We start from the raw sequence: 15480 nt of genomic DNA, 5'->3' as shown, positions 1-15480 counted from the left end.
ACCAAATATTCAACGTGTTCAAGTAAAGACAGTCAGTTGAAAAACTTTATTTCAATGTTAAAATACACTTATTTGAATTTTCTTTCATGTTCCTACCAAGATGTGCAATCCATCAGCAACGCTCTTTCACATGAACAGCTTGTAAACACACAATTATGCATGTTGCAATCGCATTAAGAGGCATTTGTATTTATGTTACATACTTAAAGCCAATTTGCTAAAAGAGCGAGATCAGTGTGTTAATGTATTTGTAATAGTGTCAAAACCAAGCTGTCCAGTATTCACAATTGTAGTTACTGAAATTCACAGTTTCAATGTTATCTTATTTTTTGACACTAATGTACTTATCAAGGTGCTTCCTTAGATACCTTTAGAGTTCAGTAGTACTAGATATTAGTGGTTTGTTAAATAAAACTTAACTGGCCGAACAGCTCTCAATTAACACTGAATAGTAAAAGTGCCATTTGGCAGTCAGGAAATTACTTACAGTATAACCTTAAAACAATAACCATTAGGCACTAAGAGCTAACAATATTTGATAACTTACTTGATCTTACTTGTTTTCTGTGAGTATAAAGAATTAAATAACAAACAAGTTTGTAATTATGGGGGAGTATCTTACATGTAAACAATCATTTGCATAATGTTCTAATCAAAGTTTTTGGTCACTGGGGCATATTGCAATTTTTGGACATATACAGCATGAATCAAATTAGCTGTGCTAACCATCTTATACCTTCAATGATCACACATCACTGATTACACTTTAAACTTTTTCTGTTGCCTGTAAGCAACAGCTTTGCCCAGCCAGCTGGGCCTGAAACACTGTTGGCCATTTTTGAAGCGCAGTGGATATCCAGCATCAATAACATCCATCCCTCCAGCTCGCATCACGCAGGGCACTCAGGGATGCCATACTCTTTGGAGGAGTCAGTAAGCTGATAAAAGTCAACATAGGCAATTGTTGTGTAATACGGAACAGTAACATAATCTGAAATCTATAACTAAAATGATTTATGATCAGCAAACATGCTTGCAAAACCATTTACAATGTATACACAGTGCAAATACAGTGCTGTGGAAAAGGTATTTGCTCCATACTGATTTCTTCTGTTTTTGTGTATCTCTCATAGTAAATTGTTTCAGAAATTAAAACAAAAAAAGATACAACAAAGGCAACCTGAGTAAACACAAAAGCAAAAAGCAAAAAAGTTATCCAATACCAACTGGTCCTTTGTGAAAATGTATTTGCCCACGTAGTTACTAATTCCCTAAATCTATGAAACTGCATTCATAATGGGGTTCAGCTGAAGAAGACACAACCAGGCCTGATTACTGCAAACCCTGTTCAATAAAATCAACACTTAAATAGAACTTATTCAACAGCATGAAGCTGGTTAAAAGATCTTACCCAGTAACACACTATGCCAAAACTGAAAGAAATTCCAGAAATGATGAGGAAGAAGGTGACTGATATACATCAGTCTGGAAAGCGTTATAAAGCTATTTCAAAGTCTCTGGGACTCCAAAGAACCACAGTGAGAGACATTATCTCCAAATGGAAAAACTCAGCACAGTAGTGAACCTTCCCAGAAGTGGCTGACCTTCCAAAATTACTCCAAGAGCACAGCAACGACTCATCCAGGAAGTCACAAAAGAGCCAAGGACAACATCAAAGGATCTACAGATCTCTCTTGCATCAATAAAGGTCACTGTTCATGACTCCACTATTAGAAAGACTCTGGGTAAAAAATGGCGTCCATGGAAGAGTGGTGAGGTGAAAACCACTGCTAACCCAGAAGAACATTAAGGCTCGTCTGAATTTTGCCAAAACACAACTTGATGATCCTCAAACCTTTTGGGAGAATGTTCTGTGGACTGATGAGTTGAAAGTGGAACTGTTTGGAAGACAGGTGTCCCGTTACATCTGGCTTAAACCAAACACAGAATTCCACAAAAAGAGCATCACACCTATGGTCAAGCATGGTGGTGGAAGTGTGATGGTGTGGGGATGCTTTGCTGCTTCAGGATCTGGGCAACTTGCAATAATTGAGGGAAACATGAATTCTGCTCTTCAGTCCGTAAGTTGAAACTCAAGCATGTATTATGAAACTGGATTATGCAGCAAGACAATGACCCAAAGCATAGGAGTAAGTACACCTGTGAATGGCTGAGAAAAAGCTAAATTAAAGTTTTAGAGTGGACTAGTCAAAGTCCTGACTTAGTCCTAGTCAAAGTCCTGTGGCAGGACCTTAAATGAGCAGCTCATGCTTGAAAACCCTCCAGTGTGGCTGAACTAAAGCAGTTCTACAAAGAAGAGTGGGCCAAAATTCCACCACAGTGCTGTGAAAATTTATTGCAGTTATTGGTGCTAAAGGTGGCACCACCACATTTTAGGTTTAAGGGGGGCAGTTAGTTTTTTTACATGGGTGATAGGTGTTGGATAACTTTTTTTGTGTCGATAAAATAATTCAATAAATAAAAACTTTATTTCTCAGGTTGCCTTTATGTTGTAGTTCATTTGAAGATCTAAAACTATTTGTATGAGATATACACAAAAACAGAAAAAATCACAGCACTGTATATAACCTTTCATATAATCTATATCTTAATATGAATTTAAGTCAACTAATATGGATTGTTTCAGGCTGTGATTACCTGCGTGCTGGCTGAGCGATCTTGCTACGTGTGGTCCCACTGGTGCCAATGAAGGAGGCTGGTCGAGGTAGAGCACTGCGACTTGTAGAAGATGGAATGCTGGCTTTACTGGGTTTACTAACAATATTGCTGGAGAGTGAGTTTAAACTAACCGATGAGGACATTGTAGTGGGACCCTGTATTGTAGGACTGACATAGGCAGTGGCTTTCACTGGTTGTCTTGTTGCCGTGGAGAAGGTGCCTATACTCTGCACCCGCTGCTGCAGCTGACCTGGAGATGGAACTGACATTACAGATTATATACAATATGGGCTAAAACAAAGTACAGGTCAACATATGGTATATAACTGAATTAGGAAATAATTATATCATATTATATACAATTATATTAAATATTTTTTGTATTGTATTTGTATTGTATTACATTTCAGTGCAAAGTCAGAGTTTTTATATATAATAATTCTGGATATAATATTATTCTGGGTCAACTTTCTATGTATCTGTCTGTATTTTTGCAAATAAAAACCATGAAATACAATTTTACATTCATACATTCACAATAATTTGAATGTTCCACCACTGCATTTGGTAATCTTTTAGGTTTAGTTCCCAATCTTCATGAAATGACTTACAGAAACGAAACATCTGCAATTATTCACACTTAAATTGAATTGTGATTGTGCCCTGCAATGGATTGGCACCCTGTCCATGGTGTCCCCCGCCTTGTGCCCCATGCCCCCGGGGCTAGACTCCAGGTTCCCTGTGACCCAGTAAGGATAAGCGGTACAGAAAATGGATGGGTAGATGTTTCAGTATGATTGCTTGTTTTTTAATTATTTCACAGTGCTGTTATGTGATAGGTGTTATATAATGTGTCTGAATGTTGCCTGTGGTAACTACTGTGTTGTTTTCTTGGCCAGGGCTTGCTTTTGCGTTGGCCTTACTTGCAGACTGAAGCCTGGCAAGGCCGCTTGAAGAGTCAAAGCTCTGACTGCTGCGTAGGGACGATGGTGAAGATTGAAATGAAGAGAAAGTTGTGTGACTGGCAGGAGCGGCAATACTTGTCACACTTGGCACAGACAGCATGCTGGGAGCTCGTATAAGATTTGGCATGCTTTTCCGCAACATATCTAAAAGCACAAAGTACAAAGATCAGCAAGTGGAATAGTTTCACTATTAAATGTGAAAAAGCACTCAAACATTTGATATGAAATGGAATGAAAATGAACTTTGCCACCTGCCAGAATTTATAATAATAATAATAATAATAATAATAATAATTTGTCCTTTAATACTCTAATCATGAAACTATCTTTATACAAAAAGCCCACACCTCTGCTACCTCTGCTACCACACCTGCATGTGCTGATCCACATCACCCACTCTGGCATAAATAGATAAACATTTGCTGTGTAGGCCAAAGGCTGCCATAAACTGCCATTCAACCACTCATAATCTGTAAAACTGGCCACTTATTCTCAAATGACACATGTTGTGGCTATGTTGTTACAACCCCAATTCCGAAAAAGTTGGGACAGTATGGAAAATGCTAATAAAAACAAGGAGGAGTGATTTGTAAATGTACTTTGACTTGTATTCAAACAAAAAAAATATAAAGACAAGTTATTTGATGTTTTACCTAATCAACTGCATAATTTCTTGACGGTAAACTTTATTCTGAAATTGATGCATGCAACATGTTCCAAAAAAGTTGGGACGGGGCAATTTAGGACCAATAGTGATGCAATGAGTTGAAATAAGAAGGTGATGTGAAACAGGTGCAGAAATCATCTAATCGTGGTATATTAGGAGCCTCCAAAAAGGCCTAGTTCTTCAAGAGCAAGGATGGGTCGAGGCTCACCAATCTGCCAACAGATGTGCCAGCGAATAATCCAACACTTTGAGAACAACATTCCCCAAAGACAAATCGGTAGGATTTGGGGCATTTCACCTTCTACAGTGCACAATATAATTAAAAAATTCAAGGAATCTGGTCAAATCTCAGTGCGTAAAGGGCAAGGCCAAAAACCACTTCTGAATGTGTGTGATCTCCGATCCCTCAGATGTCACTGTCTTAAAAACCGTCATGAGTCTGTAATGGATATCCTGACATGGGCTTGAGAATACTTTGGTAAACCTTTTGTCAGTCAACACCATTCCCTGCCGCATCCACAGATACAAGTTAAGGCTTTACTATGCAAAGAAGAAGCCATACATCAACACTGTACAGAAGCACTGCCAACTTCTCTGGGCTCGGTCTCATATGAGATGGACAATGGCACAGTGGAATCGTGTTTTGTGGTCCAACGAGTCAACATTTCAAATAGTTTTTGGACAAAACAGCCATCGTGTTCTCCGGGCCAAAGAGAAAAAGGACCATGAAAGCTGTTATCAGCGTCAGGTCTAAAAGCCAGCATCTGTCATGGTATGGGGGTGTGTCAGTGCCCATGGCATGGGTAACTTGCATATCTGTGAGAACACCATTAATGCAGAAAGATATGTACACATTTTGGATGTTGATATCCAGAGCAGAACAATGCCAAAGCACATTCTGCCCGGATTGCAAGCGCATGATTGCATAAGCAGATAATGCGGGTGTTAGCATGGCCTGCCTGCAGTCCTGACCTGTCTCCGATTGAGAATTATGAAGTGCAAAATAAGGCAACGAAGGCCCTGTACAGTTGTACAGCTGAAGAAATGTAAAATGGATGAATGGGGGGAAATTCCACTTGCTAAGTTAAACAACTGGTGTCTTCAGTGTCCAAATGCTTAATAAGTGTTATTAAAAGAAAAGGTGATGTTACACAGTGGTAAACAGTCGACTGTCCCAACTTTTTTGGAGTGTGTTGCAGTCATCAGATTTGAAATGAGTGTATATTTTAAAAATAAATTAAATTCACAAAGTAAAACATCAGATAATGTGTATTCCATATAGTATAGGGTGAACTGAATTTTCAGATGACTCTTTATGTTTTTTTTTTTTTTTTTTGCATTTTCCATACTGTCCCAACTATTTCAGATTTGGGGTTGTAAACATGAGCAAGGAAGGATGTGAAAAATTGTCTTTATTGTTTAACCTTTTATCTTTTAAAGTTATCTTTTGTTCAAAAAGTGAACAATAATGGTGCCCACCTATATTTAACAAAGATTTATTTTTGGATAAACCTATGTTGTGTTTGTAATTATTTGATATCCATGAAAGCAGAGTTTTTTTGTGATTTTTTTTTTAAACAAAAGATCAAAAGGTTAAACAATTAAAGACACTTTTTCACAGCCTTCTTTGCTCATATATACCAAGGGTGCCAATATTAGTGAAGGGCAATGTATATACTGATCTATGTCAAAATTCAACGGGAGACAGCAGCAATTTTTCTGAGGTACAGTAAGTTAACTTATTTTCTAACTCGATAATAAAAACACCACACTTTAGCTGTTTGTGTACTGGATGCCTAAAAAACAATGCTTTTTTGTGTTAACTTTAATCGATAACCCTACACGTATTATTTTAACTTATGAGGATACAGTAACATTAGTTGGTCTGGCTAGCTAGCTGTCTAGTAATGGTGGAGCTAGCCTGGACACCGAACCAAACACTCAGTGCAAATTGACGTAGCTCTAACGTTATCGATAAGTTAAGACAACTGCTTACTGACATTAGGTAACGTTATCAAGAGTGTACTACTACCAACTTTTGTGTACGTTTTATTTCTCCCATTCACCCGCTTTCTCGCTACCATCACTCGTTCTCTTCATTCGCTGTCTAGCTTGCTCGACCACCACTGCTCTCTCACTCTCTCTCTCTCTCTTGCTCTGTGCTGTCAGCTTGCTTCTCTTCTTTTTAAAAATGAGTCGGGAAGCCAACAACAAGCCTGACTTTACTTTTAACGTGATCAAACGAAGAGAGATGTCCTCCCTTCATCCTAGAAACGTCTTTGTACTCATGGCAGAGTACAGCTCTGATCAATCTGATTGCTAAACTCTGCTGTGACTGATGTTGCGGACAATCATGGTGCAGACACTCTGTTTATAACTTTAGCGTCCCTCGTCCAACGAAATATTGATAACACGCTTATCAATAAGCATACCCCTACAGACAGGCATTGGAAAAGTTTTTTTTCCAAGCCAAGGAACATTGTGCAACTGGGAAAACTGTGCAAATAGACACATTTGGAAATGCATTCCATAATGTAAATATTTATTTTGAAAGTTATTTATTTTGATATGTTCATCAAAAACCAGTCTGTGTTTTGTTCTTGAATACATTTTGAAAATTGAAAATGTATTTTAATATGTAGTTATTTATTTATTCATAGTTATTTATGTTGACATATAGATAGTTATTTATTTTGAGTAGTTATTCGTTTGCAATAAATAGTTTATTCATAAACCTTTGTTTGACTAGTTTATTACTGAATCTGCACCGTCACACACCACACGCGCCAACCCCCACCACAAGTAAATTCTCAACCTGTGGGAAACACTGCAGTGCTAACCTGTGCTGGTGCGGTAACCCTGTGTTTCGGTGCTTGTGTAGCTGGCTGTGCTGGGACTGGGGCTGCTGAGGTATTGTGTGCTGGAGGAGCTGCAACGGCGTGGCTCTCTGAGACTGGACAAGTTATGTGAGTGGGACACACTCCGCTGCATGGACCCTGTACGAAAAAGTCGTGGCTGGGGAGGCGGCAGATCATCAAAATCCTCTTCATCTTCCTCCATCCTCATATCAGTCCTCTCTGGACGACGCAATCCTGAGTGCACAGAGAAGCTGGAGCTCCGGCGGGCACCTGTGGCAGAGGTAGTGGCGTACTCCTGACGCAGACCTGAAAATATGAACAAGCATGCAACATGGCTTCAAATATTGGTTTAACCTCATATATGTCTTGTTGTGTCGAGTCTATAATTCATATCAGTACACATTTTCATGAACTTTATAAGGAAGATGATTACTGTGTTAAAATATACATACTCTCCTCCTGTAGCCGGGCCATGACCTGAACATCAGTCATGTCTTGAAGTTTGTAGTCCATAGAGACTGAATCATCATCCAGCTCTGAGATGCTGAACTCACTGTTCATGGAAGACTGTGGACTGACGGCAGCATGTGGACGGCTGTAATCTAGTGAAAAGATAGTGTTATGTTTGGGAGCAAACTAGGAATTTACTAAACCATTAACACTTTACTTAAGGATGATAATAATAATAATAATAGGGCTACGTGACACCTTTAGGACAACTGACATAAACCTACAGAAACATTTAAAAATGCTTATTCCAACTGCCATTTCTTCACAGAGCCTGCTTTTGTGAAGTGGCAAACAGTGGTGTTATGACAAACGTAAGGACTGACTTTGAAGATCAGTGGACTTCTATTAGGTCAAAGTCATAATGCGATGTGTCAAAAATTACAACAAATAAAACTTTAATTTATATAAATTGAAAGTCAGAAAGAAATATATAGAAATGTTATTACAGTGTCATCACATTTCCATTGGTTTTAATAATAAATATCATATTATATAAATAAACATCACATAATATCTACTAAATAATAGAAATAAACTCATTTTACATAAGGGCCTGGAGATACATAACTCATTACATTTGTCAGGACACTGGCATAAGTATTGATAAAACATATTTAATGTATGCGTTTTCAGTAATGAGCCAGGAGAAGTAAGAGAGAAAAGGAGGATAAGAACACAGCGAGAGAGAGAGAGAGAGAGAGAGAGAGAGAGAGAGAAAGAGAATGAGGGAACTGGCAGAAGGATAGAGACTGATAGAAAGGGATGAGATGGTGAAAGGAAGAATGAGAGAGGGAGAGAGGGGGAGAGAAATGTGGTTGATGCGGGGAGGGAGAGAGAGAGAGATTAGAGAGAGAGAGAGAGAGAGAGAGAGAGAGACCGAGAGACCTATAAACCAAAATGTTTAGCTTAATAAAATTAAACCACCCAACATTATTCAGAGCAATTTATGGAAGAATGGAAGCATAACATAACAGAGATTACAGATTACCGGTTGGTGTAGTACATATTCAGAATTGTGGAATATGAAGTGGGTCACATTTCTGGAATACGGCCCAGCTTACACTTATTGGAATAAGCTTTCATAAATGTGTGCATAGGCTATATGTCACCTGTTCATAGGATTACAGTGGTGCTTGAAATTTGTGAACCCTTTAGAATTTTCTATGTTTCTGCATAAATATGACCTAAAACATCAGCAGATTTTCACAAAAGTCCTAAAAGTACATAAAGGGAACCCAATTAAACAAAAATATTATATTTGGTCATTTATTTATTGAGGAAAATGTTCCAATATTACATATCCGTGAGTGGCAAGAGTATGTGAAAATCTGCTGTGGTCTGTGAAAATCTGTGACCCTCTGTGGTCCAGATATTCACACCTGTGAATATCTGGTGTGACCCTCTTGTGCAGTAATAACTGCATCTAAATGTTTCCAGTAACTGTTGATCAGTCCTGCACTTCGGCTTGGAGGAATTTTAGCCCATTTCTCAGTACAGAACAGCTTCAACTCAGATGTTGGTGGGTTTCCTCAAATCAACTGCTTACTTCAGGTCCTTCCATAATATTTCTATTGGATTAAGGTCAGGACTTTGACTTGGCCATTCCAAAACATTAACTTTATTCTTCTTTAACCATTCTTTGGTAGAACGACTTGTGTGCTTAGGATCGGTGACTTGCTGCATGACCCACTTTCTCTTGAAATTTAGTTCCCGGACAGATGTCCTGGAATTTTCCTTTAGAATTCACTGGAATAATTCAGAATTCACTGTTACATGATGGCAAGCCATCCTGGCCCAGACGCAACAAAACAGGCTCAGACCATGATACTTCCACCACCATGTTTCACAGTTGGGATAAGATTCTTAAGCTGGAATGCAGTATTTTTCTTTCTCCCCACATAAACCTTCTCATTTAAACCAAAAATTTCTATTTTGGTCTAATCCATCCATAAAACATTTCCATTAACCTTCTGGCTTGTCTGCATGATTGTTAGCAAACTGCAGAGCAGTGAGTTTCTCCTTGCAACCCTGTCATGTACACCATTGTTGTTCAGTGTTCTCCTGATGGTGGACTCATGAACATTAACATTAGCCAATGTGAGAGAGGCCTTTAACTGCTTACAAGTTACCCTCAGGCCTTGTGGATTATTATATGTTTTACTATTGAAGTGATCTTTGGAGGTCGACCACTGCTGGGGAGTGTAACAATGGCTTTGGATTTGCTCCATTTGTACACAATCTGTCTGACTTTGTATTGTTGGAGTCCAAACTCTGTAGAGATGGTTTTATAGCCTTTTCCAGCCTGATGAGCATCAGGAATCTCCTTTGTTTGTACCATGATACACTTCCACAAACATGTATTGTCAGATCAGACTTTGATAGATCCCTGTTCTTTAAATAAAACAGGGCGCTCAGTCACACATGATTGTCATTCCATTGATTGAAAACACCTGACTCTAATTTTTTCTTCAAATTAACTGCTAATCCTAGAGGTTCACATATGTTTGATACTCACAGATATGTAATACTGGATCATTTCCTCAATAAATAATCGACCAAGTATAACATTTTTTTCTCATCTGTTTAACTGGGGTCTCTTCGTCTACTTTTAGGACTTGAGTGAAACTCTGATGTTTTAGTTCACATTTATGCAGATATGTAGAATATTTTAAAGGATTCACAAACTTTCAAGAACCACTGTACATGTAGACTCAATGTAGTCTTATGAACACAAGACCTTACTATTGAATAAGGTAGTTTACATGACTTTTAAACTAGCTATGATGTCTTCTGTTACTGACTCAATTCCAAATTAGCTACGCTGTTATGCCTCATAGAAGAATGGAAGATGGATGAGTATGGTGAGGCTTACTGTGAGTAGCCGTGTGATAGAGGAATGAGGGCGATCTCTCGGCCAGGCCACCACAACTTCTCCCAATGTGAGGTGACTGGAGAGAGCAGTGGCTGGATTGAGGAGATGGAACTAGATCAACAGACACATGAAACATGATTCATTGTAATGGATTTACCAGATTTCAACTCGGGTGATGAATGTGATAATATGACCATCATACTTTGTTAAAGTAATATGAGAAATCATTTTAGCAGCATTTTAGCTATAAATGCTTTTCTACAGAGAACATATGCTGATTGAGCCACTTCCATAAAGGATGTCACCAGAGCCAATCAATGAGTCTCACATTTCAGCAAGTCTGTTAGATATATGCTGAGTAGTATAAGACATTTGAGATCTTTTTTTTTCTTGAGCACAAATCAATAAACACACTAATGCTTTGAGCTATGTCATTTGTATTTTATCTTCATGTCCATATGGGTATATGTAAAATGTTCCTGTAATTTTTTTTATGGAATGCAATGCTGTATAATAAATCTACTGTCACTATGTAAAGGGAAAGTAAAAAAAAGAAAAGAAAAGGGAATTATTATTTCTATTACTCTTTGAGTCTGTTAGTGAAGCTGTAGTGATGGTGTTACCTGTTTGTTCAGTTAGTGCAGGTTTAGTAAGAGATTTAACTGAGGTGCTTAAGAAGGAGAGTCCATCTACAGGTCTGTATGATAAGGATGATGTACTGCCAGAGAGACTTCCTCTCCATCTTTTGGCTAAGAAAAGAATGGAAGTGATATTAGTTACTGTTCAGTTTATGGAGGATATTTTCATATGTGTACAGGTGAGAACTGAGAACATTAAGGTTGCTGGATAATGTTGTTTATTAAATAGGGCTTGGGTTAGAGCACACGGTTTTAGCATTTTTAATGGTTAAGAAGTGTAACTTTCCTGCCTTCCCATTTCTGATGATTACTCAACTGAAAAATGACAAAAATGTAATAGCATTTTTGCATTACACATACAAAAATCAGCTAATTCTGATTAATTAATAAGCAAACAGAGCACTGTGCTTTTGCGGTACCACAGAAAATTAGCCTTGCCACAAGCTACATGAAAACAAGCATTCACAGCCACCCACAAGAACAAAGCTTTTTTAGAGACTGGCTGAACAAAGCTGTATTCATAACCTTCCAGCACACAGCCAACCTTTGCTCAATCTGGCCTTTCAACAGCAACAAGAGCTCAAAGCTGAACAGCAAACTCCTCTGTACACATATCTTATATTTATACATGCACGGATCCTCAAAGATCGTAATGCCGTGCCTGTCCAGGCCAAGTGTGGAAATGAAGCCAGAACACTGTTTCCCTCTAGTTTAGCTGAAAGGGTTAATATAGTCATAGTTTCTATGGTAACCATCCTCTCCACCATGGCTGCAAAACACTGTAGAATATTTCAGGATGAAAGAGAGTTAAGGAAAGGAAAAAGGTTTACAGCTTGGTTTCTCTGCTTCATAAACAGAGTAATATATTAACATTTATAGGGATTATTATTACTGATATGGATTATCACTGACAGGGACTGTGTTACACATGCAAACATGCTGTAATATTACATTCAAAAATACTATACATAGTATAATGTCATGATATAAAATGGCCTCACACCAGGCCATATACAACAACAATATACAAATCTCAAAACAAGACTCTTTTTTTTTTTTTTTTTACACAAGATACGGATCTTGATGTATTAGAACATTATTAGATTATTCAGAACATCACCCAGGATATTATTCATAATCATGTGATTATATGCAAGTATAATGACACTTACATAAGTATCCAAGCTTATTACCAGTCGGGCTCTTTTCAAAATGGTTGTCCCACAACCCATATTACAGCAGAATATAAAACAGCTGATATACAGTGCTGATACATACTATAGGACAAGCTGATGATGCTGATGATTAGTCTCTGAGGTAGCCGTACCAATCTGAGGTAAATGTTGCAGTTTTATTAACTGAAATATAATCCGTATATTATGCAACTTTTCCTCTAAGAATATTAGCCTCTTTATTTGTTCAAATACTACATGCCACCATTTACTCAGATGTGCTCAGCTCTTACGTTCTTGTCGGCTAAACGTTATGTTTGTGATGTAAAATCAAGAATACCGTACCCTGGTCTAGCCGGTAGCACAAGGAACGCTTAGCTGACTCCACCTCAGGCCCGGGGTTGTCGAATACATGCCTACACCACTGCAGAGGGCTTAGGGGTGACCGAGGGAACAGCTTTGCTTTTGGAGACACATACAACCTGGAGATATAAGCCACAGTTTCAACATGTTGGCGTGTTACTCTTTAAAAGAGTGTTGCAGAATGTCTTCACTTCATGTATGATATAGGATGGAACTTGATGAGACCATTTAATCCAGGTGTTATGAGGCAAAATATTGTCAAGGTAATTATGTGCACATGATCACATTCTCACACAATAAATACATGGATGTAACGTTTAGTAAGACCTGAGATATCAAAACATCCCAATAAAACGTTTATATATATATATATATATATATATATATATATATATATATATATATATATATATATTCTTAAGCAGAAGGATTGAGTCTGGGTTTTGTGGGGTACACGGCATTAACAAAAGACATCTACAAAAAACACTTCAGCTATTGCTGCAACAGGACCTGCATATTTCTCTGCTAACTAGGACATAACTGTAAATATCACAGTATTGGGTCAGCAGTGATAATATGCAGTTCACTGTGTCTTATCAGATACAATAGTATAGCTGGGTGAGCTTGATTTGAGACAATGTAAAAATAATAATAATAAATAAATAAATAAATAAATAAATAAAATAATAATGAAGTGCCATGACTTGAATGCATGTAGAATGTTGAAGAAATAACGCAGACGAGTTAGCAGGTGGGAAATGGAGCAGGGTTGCAGTACCAGCGGTCCTCAGCCTCTCGGTCGATGTTTAGGAGAGAAAAGAGGTCTAAGATTTCCAGCTCGTCCAGCAGTGAGCTCTCCACATCGCTCGGAGACTGAGCATGAAAACACGCGTACTGTTCATCTCTATTGTGCACTTCCAGTTGCGTGGGCTGAGCTGAAAGGCAATGGTTCCCTGAATAAGCATGACCGCTGGCCGGGTTTGCAGCGCAGTTCTGGTTTGGGAATAAATGTCCGCTGTGGGTGTAGTTATTAGCCGCTCTGGTCCTCAGCTGCTCGTTTTGTCGCTCCAGTTTGCGCACGAGCTCCTGCAGCTTTTTCACCTCGAGCTCCGCGTCCATAACTGTGCTGTTCCCGTTAACGTCCGCCATCGCGTGCAGCTTCATCACGGCCGCCTCCATTGAGGTCAAATCAAATACAATCAGATAAGATACAGAAGAAAGAAATGTACAGTGATGGCAGTGTTTTTAGTCAGTGTCAGACAGTTTTCAGCGAGTGCACGGGGTTTATCTGCTCAGCTCGCAGCGACATGCTTCTTTCAGATGCTGATGTGCTGCTCAGAGCCTCCCTTTCTCCTTCCTCCCCGTTTAAAAAAAAAACACAATACTGAATCAGCTCTCTCTCTCTCTCTCTCTCTCTCTCTCTCTCTCACACACACACACACACACACACACACAGCAAGACGCAAGAAACCTTAAAGCTTTGACACCCCAAGAAAAGCTGCCACAGACTGGGGTATATATGAAAAAATATACTATTTACACACAATATTCTAGCTTACTTTTAAAAGTTAACTAACCACGATTTGGTATATTTTAGCATAAACAATAACAACAACAACAACACTGAATATATGTGAGACACCAAAATATTGCTTTTACAAAATACATTTTTTAAAGTTTATTGAGGGTCAAAGCATTTTGGATATTGTAAAATCACAAAAATGTCAGATAATATACAGGTGCATCTAAAAAAAAAAAAAGATTTCAACTTTCATATATTATAGATTCATTACACATAAAGTTAAATATTTCAAGCCTTTTTTGTTTGTTTGTTTTAATCTTGATGATTACGGCTTACAGCTCATTGAAATAAAAAATCCAGTATCGCAAAATATTAGAATAAAGACTTTATAATACAGCAATGTCAACCTTCTGAAAAGTATGTTAATTTATGTACTCAATACTTGGTCAGGGCTCCTTTTGCACGAATTACTGCATCAATGCGGTGTGGCATAGAGGCAATCAGCCTGTGGCACTGCTGAGGTGTTATGGAAGCCCAGGTTGCTTTGATAGCGGCCTTCAGCTCATCTGTATTGTTGGTCTGGTGTCTCTCAGAGATTCTCTATGGGGTTCAGGTCAGGCGAGCTGGCTGGCCAATCAAGCACAGAAATACCGTGGTAAACAAACCAGTTACTAGTAGTTTTGGCACTGTGGGCAGGTGCCAAGTCCTGCTGGAAAAGGAAATCAGCATCTCCATAAAGCTTGTCAACAGATGGAAGCATGAAGTGCTCTAAAATCTCCTGGTAGATGCTGCATTGAATCTCGACTTGAGAAAACACAGTGGACCAACACCAGCAGATGACATGGCACCCCAAAACATCATTGACTGTGGAAACTTCACACTGGACTTAAAGCAACTTGGATTCTGTGCCTCACCACTCTTCCTCCAGACACTGGGACCTTGATTTCCAAATGAAATGCAAAATTTACTTTCATCTGCAAAGAGGACTTTGGACCACTGAGTAATGGTCCAGTTCTTTTTAAAGACTTAGGAAACCTTTACAAGTGTTTTGAGTTAATTAGCTGATTAGATCTCTTCTCAGGTCAGATTTCTGTATTATAAATTCTTCATTCTAATGTATTGAGATACTGGATTTTTTTTTATTTATTTCCATGAGTTATAAGCCATAATCATGAAGATTAAAACAAAAAAGTCTTCAAATATTACACTTTATGTGTAATGAATCTAGAATATA

General features: G+C 38.3%; 1 protein-coding gene across 1 annotated transcript; it reads right to left on the bottom strand.

The window, feature by feature from the left end:
• Nucleotides 1-44: 44 nt before the first annotated feature.
• slain1a (SLAIN motif family, member 1a) lies at nt 45-14082 on the bottom strand. The gene is made up of 9 exons (XM_053626882.1): nt 13503-14082; nt 12707-12843; nt 11175-11300; nt 10552-10662; nt 7622-7771; nt 7152-7475; nt 3603-3788; nt 2659-2941; nt 45-938 (listed from the first exon to the last, which is right to left on the bottom strand). Exons 1-9 carry the CDS (start codon nt 13901-13903, stop codon nt 863-865), a joined length of 1794 nt encoding a protein of 597 aa, XP_053482857.1. The 5' UTR covers nt 13904-14082; the 3' UTR covers nt 45-862.
• Between the last annotated feature and the right edge of the window lie 1398 nt (nt 14083-15480).

Source organism: Ictalurus furcatus, chromosome 6 (genome assembly GCF_023375685.1).
Source record: "Ictalurus furcatus strain D&B chromosome 6, Billie_1.0, whole genome shotgun sequence".
NCBI lineage: Eukaryota > Metazoa > Chordata > Actinopteri > Siluriformes > Ictaluridae > Ictalurus > Ictalurus furcatus.
Note: the sequence above shows the minus strand (reverse complement) of the source record. Positions and strands in the feature narration are given on the sequence as shown.